Source organism: Phaseolus vulgaris, chromosome 2 (genome assembly GCF_000499845.2).
Source record: "Phaseolus vulgaris cultivar G19833 chromosome 2, P. vulgaris v2.0, whole genome shotgun sequence".
Lineage (NCBI taxonomy): Eukaryota > Viridiplantae > Streptophyta > Magnoliopsida > Fabales > Fabaceae > Phaseolus > Phaseolus vulgaris.
Window position 1 is genome coordinate 16,671,901 of NC_023758.2, and position 23,173 is coordinate 16,695,073.

A 23,173-nucleotide genomic window follows, 5' to 3' on the forward strand; every position below is an offset into this window, starting at 1 on the left:
CTGTTCATCTTTCTTTCGTCCACATGCTCTGCTGAGCACGCCCCACGTAGTCACGTGCTAGACACGTCATCATACCCGATGGCTTGGCCGGTACACAAGCCCCCCAGTCTTGAGCTGCGACTTGTTCAGCGAAAAGACTAAAGGGTTGAATTTTCGGCGACCTACGTGGCCGTGCGCGTTGGCGCTAATTCTGTTCACTGATTTGACACTTCACCAACCCCTTCGATCATTCGACACGTGGACTTATCAACGACCATTATTCATTGTCGTTTGCGCTTCTCACAACATTCGAAACTCTTCGAAGCTCTTAAACACTTCGCGCCACTTCACTGTTTCATTATCTTCTTCCTCACTCCAAACTCTCGAAACGCTTCAGCGAACGCTTCGACTCCTTCAAACATCCTTTTGTTGAACGCTCTTTTGATCATCAAAAGGTAACTTTTTTCTCACTCCCGTCGATATTTGCTGCATCTTAATCGGTTTGCATCATCCATTAACTGTCTGGAGCATACGTTGTGGGATGTTTTTCTTTGCTTCGCTTTTTTTTCTGCGCTTAGGGTTTCTAACCCTCTCTCTACGAGCCCCCCTTGTTCTTCTGTCTCCTTCTTTTCTGTTGAGTCACTCTATTTACAAACTCTTATCTCTTCCCCTTTTCGTCTTCTTGCAGTTTTTCTGATGGCTCGCTCCAAAGTTACACCAAACCCTCCTCCATCTTCCCGCAACCCTCTGACGAAAACTCGTAGGGCCAACCCTTCCTCCTCCCGCCACTCCCCAAGGGATCCTAACGTCCCTTCGAGCCAGGTCGCGAGACCTGCGTCCTCTCGACCCAGCCAATCGCAGCCAAACCCGCCTCACACCAGCACAGTTGTGAGGTCCCTCCCAGACTACAAGCAACTATACCCTTGGGCCTCTTTAGCTTTGCTGGGTGAGACTTCCTCCATCAACACCGACCGCGACATCCTCCGCCTCCGGAAAGGTGACCAGGATCACCTCTCTTTCAGCAAAGAACACGACGACAAGGTATCTGTGCATCCTTGTTCTCCCGGAGAGCCTATTTGCACTGATAACCAAGGGAGCGACAACGCCCCCTTTTGCTTCGTTTACGCCACGACGTTCAAGAAGGTCAAGCTCCGATTTCCTTTCACTCGCTTTGAGAGGGAGCTCCTAACCGAGCTTGACATAGCCCCCGCCCAGCTTCATCCCAACGGCTGGGCGTTCGTCCGGGCTTACCAGATCATCTGTGAGCATTTGGGACATTCAGCTTCGGTGGATTTGTTCCTCTACCTGTTCAAGGCCAAGAACCCGGGCGATCGTCTATGGGTTAGCTTCAATGGGGTCACTGGGAGGTCCATACTCTCCATCTTCCAACAATCCTATAAGGACTGGAAAGGGAAGTTCGTGCGCGTGTTCTGCAACGACCGAGACCTTACCCTCCTCGACGAATGTCCCTTGTATTGGGTGAACAAGGGAAAGAAAGAGTCTAGCTTCAGGAGGGCTATGGGGCCAGAATAGATGGGGGAGCTCGACAGGGACTTATGTAACTTCTGGAAAGGAGTTGCCTCTTCCAACGTGACCTTGCCCACCTCCTCCATCATCACCTACGAGTTCTTCGAAGGCCAACTGGATGTCCACATAGGTTTGTCTTTAAGTCCTATCCGTGGCTCGAATTCGTCTAACCTTGTTTTTACCTTGGTGTCGTCGTTCTGGTTAGCGCATAGTTTTAACTTATTCCATGCATTGACTTACACTGCTTATTTTCCTATGCCTCATCGACTGTTGAATCTCTGTACTGGTTTGTAATTGTTGGCCTCTTTATGCAGATATGATGCTGGGGAAAGATAGGATGGCTGAGCTGCGCTCCATAGCCAAACTCCACAAACTTGCGGCGGGCTCTCAAACCGTCCCCAACTCCCTCGCAGAAATCGCCGCTGCCCAAGGCCAGTCTCCGCCAGTTGGTCCGTCCAACGCTGCTGCTCTTCCTGCCCCCGAACGAAAGAAGATACCACCCCAAAGGGCTAAGAGGAAACCCCCAGGGTCGTGTCAGACGATGAGGCGGATGAGAGCACCGAGGACGGGCTGATCTGCAAACGCAAAAGGGGAGTTACAACAGAACCACCAGCTGCCGAGGCCGCCCTTCCTGACTATGTCGAGAATCCCCCCAGCGCTTCCACTCCCTTTGAGTCCGCTGGGGACGTTCTCGCCTCAAACGCCTCGGCCGCCGAAGCTGCGCCTGAGCAGCTTGCTGACACCCAAGCTGCCACAGAACTCCCAGCCTCACCACCATGCCTCGAGGCTCCTCTCGCTATCCAACCTTGCGAGGGTGGTGGTGAGCACCAACCCTCAGCTCCTCCAACAACTCCAAGCCTTCCAGCTCCTCTCCAGGAAGCCTTGAAGTCTTTCACCGTGCACCTAAGCGCCATGGTCGACGAGTGTCTTCCCCAAATCGTCGGTGAAGGGCTAAAAGACTCCTTGGACAAGTTCGAGCTTGATAATCGCGTCCATTAGGAGGTGGCGAGCACCGCGAGAGCCGAAGTTGAAAAAAGTCAAGTGTGACATGATGATGCAAGGCTTAGAGTTCTCGCGGGTCGAATACACTCTCAACGAAGAGCTCCGAAGCGTGCACAAGGACAAGAATGAACTGTGTCGAAAACTGCACGACAAGCTTCAGGAGGCCATCGAGTTGGAGAGCAAGCTCGTCCCTCTGAGGGAGAAGGTTGCAAAGTTGGAGGAGGCCCAAAAGGCCGATGCCAAAAAGATGTCCAATCAGGAGAAGAGGTCGATTGAGAGGGAGACCTTTCTGGGAAAGGTCGAGCAAGATCGGGATAAGGCCTCCAAAGAACTGAGCGAAACTGCTGCCGAGCTTGCCCAAGTTCGCGAAGAAAACAACGGGTTCAAGAAGAAGGTCGACGAGCTTGAGCTTGAAATTACCCAGGTTCGTGAAGAGAACAATGGGTTCAAGACGAAGATCGACGAGCTTCAGCTTGAAGCTGCCCAAGTTCTCACCTTCGGCTTTGGAGCGGCTTTGGAGCAGTTCGCTTGCAAATATCCCGACCTTGACCTCTCCGAGTTCTCGGTGTACAACGAAGTGGTGGATGGCAAGATCATGCCTTCGACTTAACTTTTCCGCCTTTGAAACTCTTGTATTTAAATTTGACTTGTATGTAATAACTTTCATTCTGCTCAAACTGTTTGACATTCATGTGCATATATATATATATATATAGTCTTCTAATTTATCTGTTGTGCGATCAACTGGTTTGACTGGCTGGTTTTTACTCAACTCAATGCACTTTGCACACATTGGTACTTAATTTTCCGGAAATCACCTTAACTTAAACAAACGGTTAGTCTGTAGCAATAACGTTTAACGCGAAATCACTTACTTTGCAAAAAGGCGTAGGTCGACCTTAGTATCTGAAATCTCACTCGCCCGATCTGCCAAGGGACAAGCGTATTTCTATTTCAATCTCAAGCCATGGGCTTTTAGCGACACCATTTTCCTTTTAACTGAAAACGTCCCCTACGGGACCACCCCATGACTTTATCTTTGCTCATCTGGAAGGAGAGCTGCCTTTCGGATCTCCCTCTACATTCACCGAGTCTTTAACCTGAGATAACTTAAATCATTGTTCCCTCATCTGGGGGTAGAGCCGCCTTTCGGATCCTTCTCTACCTCCCTGAGTTTTAGAACAATGATTTAGGTGGTGAGGTGTCCTCTGCGAACCTCCCCTAACCACCCTTTAACTTCTAATTTAACTGGTCTTACTAGGTCAATATTGGTGTTTCACTCAAGGGGAAAGGAGTCCCTCCTTTCCCATACTTAAGATTATTAACACCCCTGACTTTTCAGCTTCATCTTGCCTGAACTTATTGATTAAACAAGAATAAGATAAAACCAAACAATTTATATTATTTAACTAAAATAATCACCATCTTTAGTTTCATTTACTCATCTAAATGTGGCAATTAAGTAATAAACATTCCCTTTGGCAGTGACACATTATGTTTAGAACAAATATATACAAACAAGGAAAGTGATTCAAAAGTCAAGGCAAAAAGAAGTTCGTGCTTCTATGGAACTGGTAAAAAGTGGCCACTCCTTTGGAATTCAAGACTTATGTATTTGCACAAAGAGGAATATACAAGCACCTTTTGCACTATTTTGCTCTTGAAAAATGTGAATATTTCTCATCATATGCGGGAGAGAACCACCACAAAAGATCTAATATTGAACCATTTTGCCTACTAGCATTAAGCCTGATATATAAGGGGAGTCCGAAGATTGTCATTGTTTGGTGAGTATTGGAGTGGAAGCAACGCAGGGTCTTTGTAAGCATTCACCAAATTCTCATAAAACTGTGTCATTGTAGCGTCATTTTGGTCTTGCCTATCCTTCTTTATCAAACTCTGCAAACATAAACCCAAATCAGAATCAGGCCTGACATAGAATACAACATGCAAAAACCCTCTATTGTTTCAGAAATGTTAAGGGTAGGTTGGATATTGGAGAAGTATTTGAACATTCAGGTTATATTCATTTGAAATGTACCTCTGCAGAGTATGCAACAAATATGGGAAGGAATCGTTTTCGGCAGTACTCGTTAAAGAGAAGTGTGAGGACTGGTAGAGGCATTGTCAGAGTTGAGGCCATAGAAAGCTTTTTCAATGCAAAGATTCCCACCGCAATAATTTGCATGAGTACGAGAGAAAATATCATTGAATTGTGTATAACAGGCCAAAATTTCCCAGCTGTATCATACTTTGGCGCATATACATTTATGAACTGCATAAGAAATAAGCGGATCATCAAAGTGAGTTATATAGCAATGTATCAATAATCACTTTACAAAACTTTCCTCATTGGAAAAGCAGCTTAATTTCATCTTAATAAAACTATCTATCAACTACTATTATCTCAACACTTTCAAGCATCTACTTAGTTCAATTATTTGACAAAAAGTACTCCTCATCAACATCAACCTTCATAAGTTCAGAAGTACACGTGAACAAATTTTCAATTATGGACAAATTTAACAAACATCAGATTTACTTTTATGTGAAGACAGAAATAAATAATCTCAAAGATACGACTTGAAGTATGATTAATGCCATCATTTTACCTGGTGCTAAATTTATTTACTTTATACAGAATTAGGACCACAAAGATATAACTAATTTTTAGAAGCTTTGGTACCACAATAGAACATAATTATGGAAACTTAGAAATGGTTCTTAAAACCCTTTATATATTGAAAATAATTTGTCTCAATATCCAATTATGAAATTCTCCCTTGTTTCTGTTGGTAGAACCTCGTCCAGGGCATAAAATAAACTCGGAAAATATAATAGTCTTCAAACAGATATAAAAAAAACATTCAAAGAAATGCTAACCTGGTTTCGATATATGATGTAAGCAAGACAAAAGTATGCCAAGAGGAATGGCAAAATTAATGGAGCTAGGAAAAAATATGTAATACCAAGAAGTCCAAAAAAGAGGACCCTCGGAATATCCTTGTGGTATGGAATTGATGGAACTTCAAATTCATCATCGTCTGGACTTGTGAAAGGCCTTGTTATCCAACTGAAAATAAAAGGAATTACGCGGAAGAGTTCTGAAGACACGCTTGTCCATCCTTGGGTGACAACATAGGTAATAAAAAAGGATGCCTACAGTCAAACCAAAATTAATTACATCAGAAAGATAGAAATAACTTTTTGATATTATTCTAAATTGCTGCTTAGGTACATTTGGTTAGGTATTTTTCTTTTATATGTTTATACCAGCACATATGTTAGCTATTAAATGCTTTTATTCTCTCCAGGGTAATTCTTTCAATTGATACTTTCTTTAAATACAGATTTCAATGATAAAGAAACTAGCTGATTACACCCCATGTTGGACTTACTTAATTCCACTTTACTCAGCAAATTCTGATTCAGATTCTTCTGTAGTGTTTTCTACCATTTCCTTCAGCTTCTAATCAAAGTCTTAACCTTCGTGACAAACCCATTTCAAACTCCAAAACTTCTAAACTATCTCACTTGTTGCAGATCCGTAGATGTATTAGCTCTATTATATCAGATACGTGTGGTATTGTGCTAAGTGCAGATCTAGCTCAGACACAAAATACAGCTTATTTTCACATTTTTATGCGGTTACTTGGTTGAGAACAGTTTTGAAGGTTTAGTTAATGCAGTGTAAATTTTATGAGCACTTACGCAGTCTTTTGAGTGTGTTATGAGAGTAACTATCTTAGATATGGTGCCTTCAAGTAAAGTACTATCTTAGATTTGCAAAAAACTGGGCAGCATAACTACATCATTAGAATTCTGTTTATTTTTTTCTACTTTTTTGTTGCATGTTTCTTTTCACTCTAATGCATTTTAATATTGTTTAAGATTATATTTTTAATTCAAAATTTATAAATATTCATCTAAAATGTATAACACATCCCATATTTGTAACAATTGGCACATATTTTTATGAAATACGTATTGTCCAATATTTGTATCGTAGGTGCATCATAGATGAAAAAAAAAGAAACTCGTTTTCATCATGATTTTAGTGTTATGTATAGGATTGCAGAGTGTTGCAACAGAACTATAAAATAGAAAATGTAAAGAAAAGATTACAAACATGTAGTTGGGGAACCCTCCCTTACAAGGTAGCTGTTAAGGGTACAGAACCAAGCAAATTAAGTACTCTACCTAACATCCTATACTAATCTATGTGGGCTTAAACATCCCATATTACTCAACTTTCTATCATAATCTCCAGAAACTAATGTGACTAGTCAACTTTGGTATGTATAAAATAAATGATGCTTAAACGAACACTATGAAGAAGATAGTTGAATGAAACATTTCTGAGTTGCTCCAAAAAAAATTAGCTGCTATTCATGCTAGCCTCAGCATGTGAATATATAAGCTCATACCTGTCCAATTTCAATCCCTGAAGTTAAGGGATCAGATTGATTTATTAATTAATTGTAATTCACTTTTTTTTTTTCATTTGTCTTTATATACTGTTTCCGTGATTAGTTTTGTCAACTCGTTTTACTAAAAGCACTACCTCCATTCCATATCTTTTGACATTTTAGACTTCTTTAATCCCAACATAATTGATGTTTGAGAATTTAAAACTTTAATTAACCTTTTTTTCAACTATACCCTTATCTAATAGCTTCTATAATCGAGAAAAGTAAGTGTTTGCCACATAATTTAGATAGCACACGATACCCTTTCCTTTTTATCCCTACACTGACCCCCTTATTTGAAAAACATTATATTATATAAAAAAACACAGAGATTGTGTGCAATATGAAAAAACTATTAGAGAAATTTACTCTATAGTTTACTACTACAACTAATGATATATTTAATAAGGGCTTTTAATACAAATTTGCATCCACTAAATATTTCTTAATTCGTGTGCATTAACCTTAAACATCTAAAGATTTCAGGAGGTAGTATATAAAAAATCTCTCCTCTGTTATGTATTTCCATGTTTAGGTGATTTAGTGGTGAGATTAAGGAGAATCATTGACAGGCATGTTGCCATGTTCTTTCCTATATATATTTCTCTTTTTTTAATCTTTTGAATTAAAAATGTCAGATATTTCCTCCCTGAAAAATTAGCACTCTCAATGACACAGATTATATTACTAGTATCATTTTCCTTTTGGTTTAATAACAAGAAAGACTTCTGGAGTTAATTTGTTATGGAAGATTTTTAATATACAAATTACAACAAGAGTGGCAGCTGCTTAAGCAAAAGATTAGCAAATTATACATTATGTTAAAAAATCATGTCTAATGATGGTTACATTTCTTTACGTTAATGTTCTCACAAGAGAAGATATGCTGAGATCAGAAAGTTTCCTAACATAAAACGTGGTTCCATTCAAGGCTGTACCATTACTTTGATAGTCCTCACTCCACAAAAAATGGAATTGAATAGAAGTTTCATGATCCTTGACAACGAGAAAAAATGCTCTGTATTGCTATAGATTTTATGTAGCCCTAAAAAATATGTTTTAGGAAAGTTTATAGTGGATGGAGAGAAACATTTTCTAACCTGTGCTGGAACTGTAACTGCCAGCTTCCCAGGAATGTTCTTAGGATCAAGGAGGGCGCTTAGTTTGGATAGAACTGAGCCAGAAAATACAGATGCAAAAAAAACATTCCATATTGTGAACCACAGCACTTTTCTAGATGCACTCATTTCTATATCGCTGTGTGAGATGTATCCTTGAATGGAGGAAAGGAATTTCATGGCCGGAGGCACCACTTTCAGAAACAACTGAAGAATAAGACTGGGAAGGTATCCCGTCACTATTTGACTGAAAAATTTTCTGAAAGCAGATTCACAAAAGGCTCAGTAATTTTGCATTAAGAAATAAAAAATCAAATTACAAAACAAAAGTTATCATGTTAGGACCAAGTCAGAGCAACAAACTTTAAGGGACAAGGGTCTAAAGGTTCATTATAGGAGGAAAAGGGAGGGGTAAAAGGGTAACAGTATAGTAGGATGTTAGGAGAGTTAGTTAATTCAGTAATGTGTATCAATAATAAGGAATCTTTTGGAATATTTAGTAACACTGAACAGATTCCAATGTAAAACAGTAAGCTCCTCTGGGGTTACATTTGTATACATTGGTTCTTAGTTTGTGATTAGTTTTCTGTAATGAAGAGAGGAAATTCAGAATTTGTTTTCCCTGTGTATAAAATTGTTCCTTGTTAGGCTTTGTCATTTTCTACTTTAAAAATGAGGATCCTAACATAGCATGTCAGCAAAATAAAGATGTAGCATAAATAGTGGATATTTGACAAGACAGGAAAAATCAAAATCACATGCAGATATTTGACTAGAAGCTAGAAATTTCAACAATGAGTAAATCTGGAAAGAAGTTTGTCAACAGCATCCACACTGATCTTCAAGTAACTAACATCCTTTATCAATTGCAAAACCCATACATTATATCTACAACCAAGATGAACTGAAAAACAAGGTTTAGCACAAGAGTTCCATTGTGTGGAGGCAGTATGCTAGCAATCTGATTGCAATACTCCTCCTATTCATAGACATCCATGAAACACTCTTTTCTTTCAACCAACAACTGATATCATGGTTCAGAGTTCTGACCCTAGTCCGATATTTCAATTTGCTTTCTGTTTAAGAGTCTGTTTAGATGATTTAATAAGAAAGAGCTTCTACAAATTAGTTTATAAATCAACTAAGTTTAGTTTATGTAAGCTAATTTTTAACTTATGAAGAAATTTATCCCAATTAACCAAAATCAACTTCCAATGTTGTGTTCTTGCTAGGGGAAAGTACGGAGTGATGCAACACCAATGAGTCATTAGCATTCTATATAACATAGTCAAGACACCACCCCAAATCTCAAACATTATAACAATTGATATGAGGGCCTTCTTTTTTATATAACGCTCTTGAGGCTCATTCCTACTCATGTGGGACCAAACTTACACTTGGAATCCTAATATCCAGCTTACTAGTTTTATCTTGTCTGAACCAAAGTGAAATTTTCCTAATGCATTGTACATGCAATGAAGGTAATGTAGCCAAGCATAGAGAGGGGGGTTTGTCATGACCAAATAAATTAATAAACAAGTTAACTTACATGGACAGCATACTTGTCAAGAAGGGAAACAAAATTTCCAATTGACTAAGGTTGGTAAGCCCCTGTACGAATACTACAGGTAAAAGGAATGAAATAGTGAAAAGTGTACACAGAAATACAACCACCAACTTAGAAATCCATCTTCGCATGAATGATTCAGAGAAGAAAGGCCAGTACACATCGCGAGGTTCTGGAGCAAGCTCAGTAATCCAGTGGGTGGGATTGACTGATTGCTTTAAATGAAAAGCAGTTGCAGCACCCAAACGAGACCTGAAGAACACAAAGGCAGCTCGAGATTCCTTGAATATTGAACAAGAACAGAGGTTAGTAGATGTAGCATAGCATGCACTTTATAGGAGAAAAATGTAAATACTTAAATTTAAAACACTACAGAGACTACTTTTAAATTGTTTCTTTTGGGAAAAGACCTGAAAGATTTCCACATACTTCTCCTGCCAATGAAGCCTCTGACTGCTTCAATCTTACACTCTCCTCAATGTCCTCTAGTTTCTTTTGATATTCCTCTATAACATTGTCTTTTCGGCCAAAAAGTCCAGAAATACCACGATTCATACGCTTCTGCTTACTGGGATCTGATCGTAATTGAGTAACTCTTTTATACAATTTTTTGGCCTCGCTCTAGATTAAAGAAATGGAAAGATAGATATATCAGTTGCATAAGTCTCAAATGAAACAGAAATAGAAAACCAGAGCACCTAATCTGATCAACAACATAGGAGTCATGTTCTAAGTATTTAAATATATTACTTTGTATTGCTTTTGTTCTTCCAAGTAACTATCCTTCCTTCTATCATAACTAGTTAATTGTTCTAACCATGCAAACTAGCTACTTTCATTTCTTTTATTTTTCCAAGCAATCCTAAACTACTTCTATCATCTTTTTGTGATTCACTCAGAACTCCAATTTGATTTCTTTGTCAACTATAAGGGAGGGATACATCTTAATGCTTACTAACACGGATACATAGGCAATCAAAGAACAAAACCACAAAATCATGCACACCTTTGAAAGACTAAAACAGAAGTTTCCAACAACCACAAAATATAGGGGTGAAAATCAATTAACAAGAAAGAAAACTAAAATTAAACATGATTCTTACTAGGAGGCTATGGATTTTATTTGTTCGACGAACAACCACGTGTGACAGATATGTAGAAGGATAAAGCTCACTAAAGAATCTCTCAACACTGTAACTGATGCTGCTAGAGGAGGAAGTGGGAATGCTGTGAACTAAAATGGTGAAGTGATGAGGCTGTGGTTCGGAAGAATAAAAGTAAGAAATTCTTCTAGACGATATGTATTTATATTCCTGAAAATAAATAAATAAAAAACAGAAATGAGTTAAGTAATTAAATTGTTGACTCTAGTCATGTGAGCTATATCTAGTTGTACATTTCAATTAATGAAGAAAGTTACAGAGAAAGAAAAAGCCTTGTTGCATTAAGTCTGATGTACAATGCATAAAACTATACACATTGCTGAAGCAGTTACACAAAATATTTCCAAAAGCTAAGAGTTCGTGTCCTTACAAAAAAGAGTAACATGCAAGTGAATCCAGTGACAATATATACAGCACTGAAGTGAACCCATAACCTGAAACAAAATCATAAAGAATAACAATCTCATACAATTCAATCCATAATGAGTCGGCAACAAAAGACCTATGCTAAAAAAAAAACTTCCCAAGGCTTAAGGTAGCTCTCTAAAGCAAGCTCAATTAGAAAAAAATTCTTGAGTTAGTATTCACCAATGAGAGCCACTGTCTACATTTGATATAGTGAACACATCCAAGGAGTTGTTAACAAAGTCCATAATATCAATATCTTTTAGCTGATTTCCCCAACAATTAACTGGAAGAATCACAAGGATCCCAACCATCCCAGCAAAGGTAAACATTTTCAAACTGCACACAAGAAACATGAGAAATCAGTCTACAATTTAAGTAAGAGATGTTATTCAGATGCTTGTTTTGTTTCGTTTTGAAAGGATTGAATATGGAAAGGGGTGACACACAAGTTTACTAAGCAATAAATCATGAAGGTGGATGTAATATCACTTGATAAAGGGAATGATATACCTGAAGGTTATCATGCGCATAAACACAACACCATCTAACCCTGATAATGACAACAGTTCCTCCTCAGAAAGCCTCCATGCTTCTGCAACCCAACCTGCAGAAGGAATTAGTCTTTCTAAGTTGAAACGACTCCTCCTCTTGGATATTCCTTCAGCCAGCAAGCGCGGCACATAAACTTCATAATTGCTCGGTTGTTTCCTTAATATAGAATACAGAGTGAAGAACAACACACACAAAGCGGTGTTGATGCCAACAGATGTTAGTAGTGCCGACACGATCATGTTTGCAAGGAAATCTCAGAAATCAAGAAAATGGTAGCTACTGCAAGAAATACAAACAATGGAAACGAATAAACAAATATTTTTCAGATTTGAGTCCATTGCGCACAAAACACAATACAGCAAAGAACATGAAACAAACTTTGTAAATAAAGTACTTAAGGTTAAAATACCCTTTTGGCTCGTCTTATTCCTTAGTTTCGGTTTGGCCTTTAAAGATAAAAATCAATTTATTTCTTAAATAATCTCTGTTAAGACAAGCTGATTATCCCACTAGTTTACCACGCTATCTTAGTCAACTTGGTAATAAACAATGAAAACTTTCACATCATATTGGTGTTTGTTACATCAGTCAAAGTTAAAAGGGTAGTGCAACAAACTATAGGAAGAACAATTTCACTGGATTATTTGATTACAAACAAAATTACAACTATATCCTAGGTTCAATTTCCTGCATTAAATAATCCAGCAACGAAGTGATAACAGATACAATTGCGCACAAACCAATAACTAATTACTCAAAAGAGAAAAATCAAATTAAAATAAAGAAAATGATCATACTCTTGAAATAGATGTTGAGAAGCCTGAAATGAAAAACTCAGATTCTGAAACTCCCAAAGTATGAGACTTTATCACAATATGATTGGTGTAGTCTCTGAACACCAAAAGTTGAACATACCCAGATGGCTGTATTGGAGAGTTGGAACGAATAGCTGATATTATGTGGCAGGTTTTGCCGTGTTGACTTGAAGTAGAGAGTGAGAAGGAGAAACAGTTGAGAACAGAAAAAGAGTGAGAAGAGATTACTCAAACTTCGTGTTTACGGAAGAATGAAAAATACGCGTCCAAATAATACGTGTGTCAGAAGAACATTGGAACATGGACCAGTTATGCCCACAACCAAACTAAGAAGACAATTGCATCATCGTTTATCGTTGTGCAACTACTTTCACTCTGAAAGTAGAGTTACCTTAACTCCACCAAAGATAAATAAACTCATATATAGATTCTGTTCCTCAACTTTCCTAAGCTTCAAACTCAAAAAAATAGATTTTGATATGCATATGAGAAAAGATATCAATATTATTTGAACCAAATTAAAAGTTTTGGAAAAGAATACAAAAAAAAAAGATTATTTATTTTAAAATAATTTTTTGAAAGAAAAGTCAAGCCAATACTCAATTATTATCAACTAATTAAACATATTTCAAATATAACTTTCAACATAATATTGTGAAAAAAATAAATTATATAAAATTTAAATTAAAAGTAACGTGTTCTGATTAATTAATAATATGAAAAGACTGCCCAAGTTTATGAAAAATTAAATTAATAATACATTTTACCAAACAATGATTAAGGTTTCATGAATTTTACCATTTAATTTTTTTCATGCATTTTACATCAAAATTTCCATTTTTTTTAAAATTGTTAACTCAATTGAAATTTAATGGACCATAAATACATGGAAATTGAAAAAAAAAAAATTATTGTAAAATATTGAAAAAAATAATTTAAAAAATTAAAATAAATAATCAAAGTTACAAATTTTGTTCTAGATAAACTGATCATGTATAGGAATGATGCAGAGGTTTTTAATTTCAGGTTGGAAATTTTATATGATTAATTGATTTTACATTTAAGAATTCATATTTTATTGTGGGAAATGTAGTTGAAAGGTAGGTCGTTATTATAATAATAGTAGTAGTAGACGCTCAACCAATGGCTTGGAATTTTTCAGTCTTTGACCGTTTGCTTAAATATTTTATGCAAAATTATCATTTTCATAATTTCTGAGAGATTTAGTGAAATTACATTTATTTTTTAAAACCAAACTTTCATTTGATCAAAATCTCATAATTCAATAAAAAAAATTAACATTTCATATGCAAAGACAACAAATTAATTAAAAAATAAATAAATTAAGAAAACTTCTTGGAGATTCTCCAAAATTACATTTTCCTAAAAGATGTTTTCTATATTTTTTTAAAAAATTAGTGGCTTAAATGAAAATAAATAAATAATTTATACAAATATATATTAAAAAAAGGGTTGCAAGTGTTACTATAAAAAAAATTATAAATAAAAAATAATTAATTATTGTATTAATTTATTTATGTACTATTTTAAAAATTAAAAAATTAATTAATATATAAAGTAATTTATATTATTAATAAATAATTTTTAAATTGATATCTAATTAATTACTAAGATTTTAACTGCTTAGATACCAATATAAAAATTATTTATTAATAATTGTTCTCGTCGGTTGACTGTCGTGACAAGCTCTAGCTCTGGTCTGTCTTCTCTGAAATTTGTGCTACATCTTGTTGCACTTGAATGTGGCACCGTTTAAACAAAGGGGCTCTACCTGTTGATCACACCCCGATGATCAAGTTAGTAAGTGATGTAAGTTGATTTTAGGATTGTTCATTTTATGGTGTGACACTTTACTTAGATTGAGGTTTTAGGAATTTAAGACTGAAAACCTTAGAAAAATCCTCACTGGACATTAACTTAACCAAGTGGTTAAGTAGATGTGAATGTTCATTTCACAAAGCCAAAGATCAAAAGCAAGATATAGTGAGAATGGATGCAAAACTTGAATGATAAAGACAAAATCGAAAACAATATAATGAAGGAAACAAAGACAATGAACATAAAATGGAAGGCGAAAATGAAGGAGAATGGAAGAAGGAAACTTATGGAAAATGAGAGTGATGTTCACACCACTTGATGGGTGGTAACCATCAAGATGAGTGGAAGGCCGCTGTTCCCGCCGGTTGACCGGGATCGTCTTTGCGTGCGGCTTGTCCCTGCGAGCTAGGGCACCTTCGTCTTGCTCCGTTTGTGAGTACCTGAAAGAAGTGAACAAAGGGGCGCCCTCGCGGTCGTTTGCACTCCGACGATCAAGTCAGCTAGCGAGAAACATAAAAAAAGGGACACACCCTTGAGAGGTGGTCGAGAAAACTGTACTGAATGACTGAAACTGTGTAACTAGAACTGTGTTGTCCTAATTGCCTTGTGCTCACTGTGAGTGCGCCGCGAAGACAACTAGGGTTTGCTCTGTGTATCTGTGTGTATTAGGTTAAAATTCTCCTCCTCTCTCAAGTGCCCCAAGGTTCCTTTTTATACACATCCAGCATTTAAAGCGCGCTGAAGCGCATTTAAAGCGTATAAAAATGTCCCCTGAAACATTTGATATGTAATCTTAAATTAGCGCGTACCTTAGCAAACTTTCACTGAAACCTTTAATGGGCACGTGTGCATTGCCACGTGGCCTTCTGACTTGACCGTTTATTCTGTGCAGAGGGTCCCTCAACGCCGCAACCCAGCTTAGGGTTATTCTATTGTGTGAGCTTCCCTTCGAAGTACTCTCTGGCACGTGGGCTGACTTTCTGGGTACCAACCCACGCTTCCCAATCACTAGTCACTCACCCTGGGGGGCGTATCTACCTTGCTCTCGTACCATGCACGTGGTTCTCCCCTGGTCATGGCCCTCTCATGGGTCGTATCTGTCCCAAGGTCTCCCAGCAGTGGCGTGGGTACTTCACGAGTCAGGTTACCCCCTACTGGTACTAGAACTTATGGCCTTGAAGCCACCTTTCTCTTCTCCTTACTACTGTTTTGTATGGTCGAGGCTCGAAGCCTCTCTGGCGATGTCTTTACTCGGCGATGTCTCTCTCGGGCGACGTCTCTTCTGGGCGATGCCTCTCTTGGGCGACGCCTCAGCGAGGCGATGACTCGAGCGGTCAACCTGTTGACTTCTCTTCCTTGGGTCCCTTGAGGGGTCCCACCATGCGTTGACTCTGACCTTTGGTCAACGCCCGGGGACGGGACGGTACACAAGCCCCCAGTCTTGAGCTGATACTTGTTTCAGCGAAAAGACTAAGGCCTCGCCCCATTATCCACGTGGCATTCTTGCTAACGTGACATTCCTTTGTTCAGCTTGACTTGACACTCTCTGAACATTTGACGCGACGTTCTCTGCGCTTGCGGATGTGACGTTTTAAGTTATGCTCTAATCTTTTGACACGTGGCTTGATCGCACGGCTATCACTTAGCGCTTCTCGCGCTCCTCAAGTTAACATTGCATCTTTCAAAAACGCACGCCCCAAGCCACTATTTCATTCACTCTTCGCAGTCTCTCCACTGTTCATCTTCCCAAGCTCTCTCTGTAACCCTTGCTTTCTCTCTCGCACTTTCGATCTTCGAATTCCCAGATACTAAAGAAAAGGTACGATCTTTCTCCTTCAATTGCTCGCCCTTTAACTCTCGTACTGATATAAGTGCCTGGGACTGCTCATTTCCTTGCATTTCTTATATTTTTTTTTCTCATTTCTTTGTTCCCCCCCCCCCTTTTTTGGACTACTCGTGTGGGTAGGGGTTTTCGTAGGGTTTCTCTCCTCTTTTCTCCTTGTTTGCTGAACTATCTTTTCTTCTCCGTTCTTCAGTTTTCGTCAATGGCACGTACCCAAATGACAGCCAATCCCCCTCCCTTCAACGTTAACTATAAAGACCTATACCCATGGGCTCCGGTCGAACTGCTCGACGAGCGCTCGAGCCTAGTGTCCACCAAAGCTTGGAGGGACCACATAGGGGAGCCAATTACTTACGACCATCGTGCCTTCGGGAAAAGGCACAATGACGACATTGCAGTGCTCCCTTGCACTATAGGGGGTATGCGGGGACGAGCGGGCCAACAACGGGGTACCCTTCTTCTACTTCTACCAAGTCGTCTTCAAGCGTATTGGGATGCGCTTTCCTTTCTCCCGATTTGAGAGGGAGTTGTTGACGAAGATTAATATCGCCCCAGCCCAATTGCACCCAAATGGCTGGGCCTTCGTCAAGGCTTTCGGTGTCTTGTACGGGTTCTTTGGATGCACGCCCTCTGTTGATGTCTTCCTGCACTTCTTTGAGGTGAAGAAGCAGGGGAAGAGTCTCTGGGTGAGCCTCAACAATATCCATGGAAGGGTCCTCCTATCTCTCTTCCAACAATCCTTCAAGGGGTGGAAAGGCAAATTCTTTAAGGTTTGTTGCTCTGACTACGACCCCTCTGCTCTCGACGGCTTTCCCCTATACTGGGTGAAAGAGGTTAAGACCATGAAGTCTAAATCGCTGGATGAACTGCCCTCGACCGATCGAGAGGCTGGTCAGATCTTGACCAGCGTGGGGGGCTTCGAAACCGCCACTTTGATAAATCTAGAGTTCAATGCCGACGCTCTAGCAAAATATATAAGTATGAATGTCCTTCCTTATAACTTTCTGGCCTTTGTTTTTGTTGGATTCTTGCTTGATGCATGATTGGTCTGCTCCTTTGTGCTTTAACTTTAGCTTGTGCCTAACCTCTGCTATATTTGTCTTCTTGGTGTAGATTCTAAGATGGATAGGCAACGACGGTTGCGACTGGCCCAAGTGCTAAAGTCCAAAGATAGGGCTTTGGCGTCTCCGCCCTCAACCTCTTCCGCACCTCCATCTTCTCCTAACCCCCAACCTCAACCTGCAACAACACCAACAACTCCAACAACCCAATCTTCTCCCCATCCACTTCCAAGTTCACCACCTCCTATCGTAGTTGCGCCTCTCGCGCTGGTCGAGGCGGGTGCTTCCTCAGCCCCCCTTGACAAGGGTAAGAGGGTGGTTGAGGTTGTTTCTGATGATGAGGACTCTGCTGAGGGGCAAGTCTTCAAGCGACAGAGAACCCAACATGCCCCTCAGATGGTTACCTCCGCTACTTCCTCCTCTCATGGGGCTGAGTCCTTAAGGGAGGATCCACCGAGCGCTACTTCCCCTCCTCAATCAGTGCATCAGGAGAGAGGGTTTGAAGCTGAACCCGTAGGCGTTCTTCCACCTGCCCCAGAACTTCCTCTTCCCATGCAAGAGTCATTAAGGGGATTTCTGAGCATGGGATCTCCTGGTAGCCAAACTAAAGAGCCGCAGAGGGAGAGCATGTACTATTACATGGGCCTCTTCATGTCTTGCGCCTACACCTGGCACAAACAATCCAGGGCCAAAACCGCCCAAGCTTATGCCTTCCAAGCTCTGAAGAAGGAAGTTGCTTCTCTGAAAGAGGGGAAGGAGAGGCTGGCTGCCCATTGGGGGCGTCAAGAGGGTGCATACAAAGAGTCACTGAGGGTGGCGCAGAAGGCGAAGGAGGAGGCCAACAAACGGCTGCACGAGGTGGCTCAAGCCCAGGCAGGGCTTCTCAATGAAGTGGTCCCCCTTCACACAAAGATCGCTGATCTTGAGGCGGCTGCAGAAACCTCTAAGGCATATCAGAAGAAACTCGAGGACCAGTGTGTGGACCGGGAGCAGAAGCTGGGGAAGACGGAGGTCGCTCTTGCGAACAAAACTGATGAATGTTCCCAATTAACCACTGAGAATGCCTCCCTCCAAGCCAAAGTCCAAGAGTTGACCTCTGCCCTGGCCTCCAAGGACCAAGAGATGACTGCTCAAGCTGCCAACTTCAAAGTTGCGGAGGAGAAGCTGATAGGGGAGGTTGCCACCGGTTTCGCCGATGGGTTCGCAGAGGCCCTTGTTCAAACTGCCTGTGCAAACCCCGGCATCGACGTCTCTGGGTGCAGCCCCTTCAATGAAGTGGTCGACGGAAAGCTTGTGCCTTTGGAGGCCTCCGAGGAATAACCTTCTTCTTGTTTCAACAAAAACATCTAATGTGTACATAGTTACCTTTTGTTTAACTTGTAATCGTTATGAACCTTGACTCGTAATTTTAACTTTTGATTTACTTTAATGCCTACTTAAACTTTATCTTCACATTCTTGTCCGCTTCCAACTTCTCTTGCACTTTTATCTGTTTCTGCTTCCTTTTCTATATCAAAGGCCCAATTGGTACTTGCCTTCAATGTATTTCTTGGTTGCTTCGCTTTTACTCTTTAGGTAGCGCGTGTCTCTCCCTCTTATTCTTTCTTCTTAAGGCGTGAGGCACACCCTTTAATGACTCATGCTTCTGCGCTTTTTCTTCTTAATCTTCAAATTTCCTTTTTCCTCTGAACTTGTAAAATCTTCAACCTGCTTCCTACTTACCTTTCTGGGTCCCCTTACAAATTTGGGTCCGTTTGACTTTTCTTTGCAGTTAGAAACATCACATCCCTTAGGAATCCATTTCATAAAACCTCTTGGAACATAATATTTTCTAATTTTACAGAACCTAACAGAGTGGCCTTTCTTCATGCAGTAAAAGCATGTAACAACCGGTTGTTTCGTCTTAACAATCGGTTGTTTTCCTGATTTTCTTGAAAAACTTTTTGAAAACCTATCTTGCTTGTTCTGTGGATTAAAGTCTAAACCAGCCTTTCCAAAAACACAGCTTTGAGATGCCAAGACATTCTCAAAGTTTGATTTCCCCTTTGAAAGCTTGTCCACAGTTTCAACAAGATAGTGAACCTTTTTCTCAAGATTTTCACAATTTGTGCAAATAAGAGTATCACACTTGCAAAAGGCATTTTTGAAATGATTTTCCAATTTTTTAAAATCACTTTTTTCTTTTTCCAGATCCTCTTCAAGTGATTTAACTTTCTTTTCAAGCCAACTGTTAAGATCTTTCAATCGGTTGTTTGAAAGAACCAATCTATTAGCTTCATCATGTGTTTCTTGAAAAGCTTCAAGTAATTCATCATCATTTTCATTTAAGGAAGCACATGAACTTACCTCACTTGAGCTGCAAGATTCATCATCATTTTCAGCTACCAAACATATGTTTGCTTTTTCATCTTCACTTGATGAAGAACTTGATGATGACACCTCATTTTCATCCCAAGCTATATAGGCTCTTTTTGTCTTTCCTTTCTTCTCCTTGTAACTAGTCTTTTTCACTTTGCTCTTGTTAGGACAATCTGCCTTTATATGACCTTGCTCACCACAACCAAAACAAGTATAGTTATTTGAATTGAATTCATTGGGTTTCTTGTTTCCATACCTATCCTTGTTGTTGTCTTTGTTGCGGTTTCTCTTTAGGAATTTGCTGAATTTTCTTGACAGTAAGTTAAGGTTTTCCTCATCACTATCATCACTTGAATCTTGCTTTCCCTTGTGTTTGGATGCTTTCAAGGCTATGCTCCTTGTGTGCTTATCTTCACTCTCTTGAACATTGAGTCTATTCATCTCTAGCTCATGTTCCCTAAGCTTTCCAAACAAAGAAGCAACAATTAATGATGTTAGATCTTTAGATTCGGAAATAGTAGTTAGCTTTGGTTGCCATGCTCTATCAAGACATTTCAAGATCTTGATGTTCAGTTCTTCTTTATCAAAGGTCTTGTCTAGGCTCATAAGGTGATTGATGATGTGCGTAAACCTTTTCTGCACCTCAACAATTGTTTCTCCTTTAAGCATTCTAAACATCTCATACTCTTGGATGAGAGCATGCTTTCTAGCTCTTTTCACCTCATTTGTTCCTTCATGAGTGACTTCCAAAGTGTCTCACATTTCTTTTGATGATTTGCATTGCCAGACCCTGAAAAACTCATCAGAATTTAAAGCAGAGGTTATAATATTTTTGGCAATGCAATCGAATTTGGCCTTTTTGCTTTTTGCATCAGTCCATTGAGACCATGGCTTCTCAATGACAAATCCATCCTTTTCAAACTTTGGGATAAAATGACCATTTTTCAATTGCATCCCAAATTCCTTTGTCAAGAGATTCCATAAATATTTTCATTCTTACTTTCCAAAACTGGTAGTTGAAACCACAAAACAAAGGTGGTCTGTTAATTGAAGCACCTTCCCCAAAAGGTAGTCTATCAGCCATTTAAAAAGATTTTTAGGATCAACTTGAATAACTTTCAAGAACCAAGCTCTTGATGCCAATTGTTAGAAAAGATGGCTTTAAACTAGAGGGGGGGGGGGTGAATTGTTTAAAGAGGGTTTTCGCAAACTTTTCAAAAATAGAATGAATTTATCTCAGGAACCAATTGATTCAGCAATTCAGTTAGCCAAAGCAGCAAGCAAAAGTTGTAGTACCAGAAAAACAATCGGTTGTTTCGTAGAAACAATCGGTTGTTTATACCAGCAAACAACAAATAAACTGAATTTAAAGAGTTAGAGATAGAGAGATTGTACACAGTTGTTTATATTGGTTCACTCCAAACCAGAGCTACATCCAGTCTTCTCAGAAACCCTGAGGAAATCCACTAAGTAATCACCACTTGATCACTTACACAACAACCAAGAGAATGACCTTGAACACCTCAAGAAACACACTCTCCTTGGCCAACACTAAGATTGCTGATCTTGAACACCTAAGGAACATACAACCAATCTCAGCAAACACAGAAACGAATTGTTCAACAGAGTACAAGGATTACACTTGTTACAGAAGATAATCTGAAATCAATACAAGCAGAATCATATTCCAACACTTTGATCAATCTCAAACTCTTAGCAATCTCAGCACTTTGAAAAACTCTTTGGAAAAACTTTGTCAAAGATTCTTAATTGTCAAATCTGTTTTCCTGAATTTCTTCAAAGATGTAGTTTGTTATCAAATCTTAACAAACTCTTAAATTGCATTAAAAGATTGGTCAAAGCATTTAATGACTGGAGCGTAAGCAGTTAAAACATTTAAAGCTCAGTCAACGAGAAAACAGTTTTTCTGTTATGGCCGCAAAACAAACAATCGGTTGTTTCCTCGAATCAATCGGTTGTTTTGGTACTTTAACAGTTCAACCATTCAAAACAGTTTTCAATATTTTTCTCAAAACATCTAAGTATAAACAATCGGTTGTTTCAACAAAAGAATTGGTTGTTTTAACTTAGTTTGAAAACATTTTAATTTCACAAAGATTGAGAATGCTAATGCTTTAGATTTAATCACAGAATGGATTACAACATATAAACTACCCCAGAACAAAGCTTAAACCAGCACAACAGCATCAAGCATAGCAGAGGCTTCAACATCCTTCAAAGGATTTGGATTCTTCAAAACATGAACACCACTTGGTTCAACAAAAAATGGGCAGCCTTAGGGTTTGACTAAGTCAAGCCCGCATCCTAGGCTTGTCCTTCTAGAAACTAGGTCAAAATGTCTTCCAAAAGGGCTAAGAACAAGCTAAAATGCTACCCACACCCTCTATTATGCTAAAAGCACCTTATTCTAGTCTATCTTTGCTATTTGGACCCCTGAAGTGAGCCCAATTTATTTACAACATATTTGTATCTTATAAGAAGACCAAAAGGAAGAACTTGAGATGCTCTGGTCTTTGTCCATTTCTCCCTTTGGTGAGATCTTCACTTGAATGTTGAGATGACCTTTCATAGTGTGCATCCTTAGTCATCTTCTTGTTGCCTTGCTTTGTATCAGTAAGAGCTTACCAAAATTAAAGAAGTATTTAGTTTCAATCTCAGAAACAACGTACCTTTACCTGGGGTCTCAAGTCCCTTTTATAGCTTATCTCTTGTAACAACTTTCTCTTATGAGAATCTAATCTCAATCGAAAGCATACGTAACAAAAACCATTTTGTTTATGGGCACCTCTACTAAGGGTGATACAACAGAAAAGAATTGATCCTGCCTGTTGACCAGGACGCTAGAACCTTGCCTCGTCAAACCTGGATCGACTTCTGCGCCGTGTTAGCCTCTGTCCTTCACCGTGATTCACCTCAAGAACCTGCACAAGATAGAACGACGCCGCTGCGGCCGATCACGCTCCGACGCCCAAGTCAGCGACTGAACCACCAAATACTAAGAGAAAACTCAAGAACTCTAAGGAACCGTGCAAAATTCTCTCTCAGCGTACTCAAAACTCGCAAGCGTAAATAAGTAATCTAAACGTGCGTACCTCAGAAGTTCGTTAGAATCTCTTATATACCTGCGCACTTTCTCTCTCCAGACAGTTATGTTGAAGCTGAAGGAAGCTTCTTCCCTACCAAGGCTTGATGTGTGTTTGATGAAGAAAATGGCTTGGGTGCTTTGAAGATTGTAATAGGCTTTTAGATTCATATGTAATTAGGCTTGTAAGTGTGTATGATTGCCTTTTGCTGTGTAACCTATCCTAGATGCCTAACCAAGTCTAGATCAAGCACATGGTGTGGTTAAATGGTTTTTGAAAAGTCTTTTGAAATGTTTTTAACAGTTTTAAAACAGTACACAAATAAATCTGTTTTATGGAGAAAGAATCTGTTTATTTCCTCTCTGTTA

At 39.2% G+C, this 23,173-nt stretch overlaps 1 protein-coding gene across 4 annotated transcripts; it reads right to left on the bottom strand.

Moving 5' to 3' along the window:
• Window positions 1-3,885: 3,885 nt before the first annotated feature.
• Window positions 3,886-13,087, bottom strand: LOC137810813 (CSC1-like protein At1g69450). Of its 4 annotated transcripts, XM_068612264.1 has the most exons (11): window positions 12,583-13,087; window positions 11,744-12,064; window positions 11,414-11,569; window positions 11,196-11,259; window positions 10,766-10,975; window positions 10,092-10,283; window positions 9,645-9,943; window positions 8,078-8,354; window positions 5,392-5,667; window positions 4,550-4,783; window positions 3,886-4,407 (listed from the first exon to the last, which is right to left on the bottom strand). In XM_068612264.1, the coding sequence occupies exons 2-11, from the start codon at window positions 12,022-12,024 to the stop codon at window positions 4,252-4,254; spliced, it is 2,145 nt and encodes a 714-aa protein (XP_068468365.1). In that variant the 5' UTR covers window positions 12,025-12,064; window positions 12,583-13,087; the 3' UTR covers window positions 3,886-4,251. The 4 variants fall into 4 exon arrangements, with proteins under 4 accessions (XP_068468365.1, XP_068468366.1, XP_068468367.1 ...); XM_068612265.1 differs by lacking the exon at window positions 11,414-11,569 and having other exon boundaries at window positions 12,583-13,079; XM_068612266.1 differs by lacking the exon at window positions 10,766-10,975 and having other exon boundaries at window positions 12,583-13,079.
• Between the last annotated feature and the right edge of the window lie 10,086 nt (window positions 13,088-23,173).

Bases quoted from the DNA above. Each gene is read 5' to 3' on its own strand.
- LOC137810813 (XM_068612264.1), bottom strand. From the start codon at position 12,024: ATGATCGTGTCGGCACTACTAACATCTGTTGGCATCAACACCGCTTTG. The intron at 10,976-11,195 runs GTAAGGACACGA...ATTTATTTTCAG, and splicing joins CTTGCATGTTACTCTTTTTT to GAATATAAATACATATCGTC. The intron at 8,355-9,644 runs GTAAGTTAACTT...ATCTGCTTTCAG, and splicing joins TTGACAAGTATGCTGTCCAT to AAAATTTTTCAGTCAAATAG.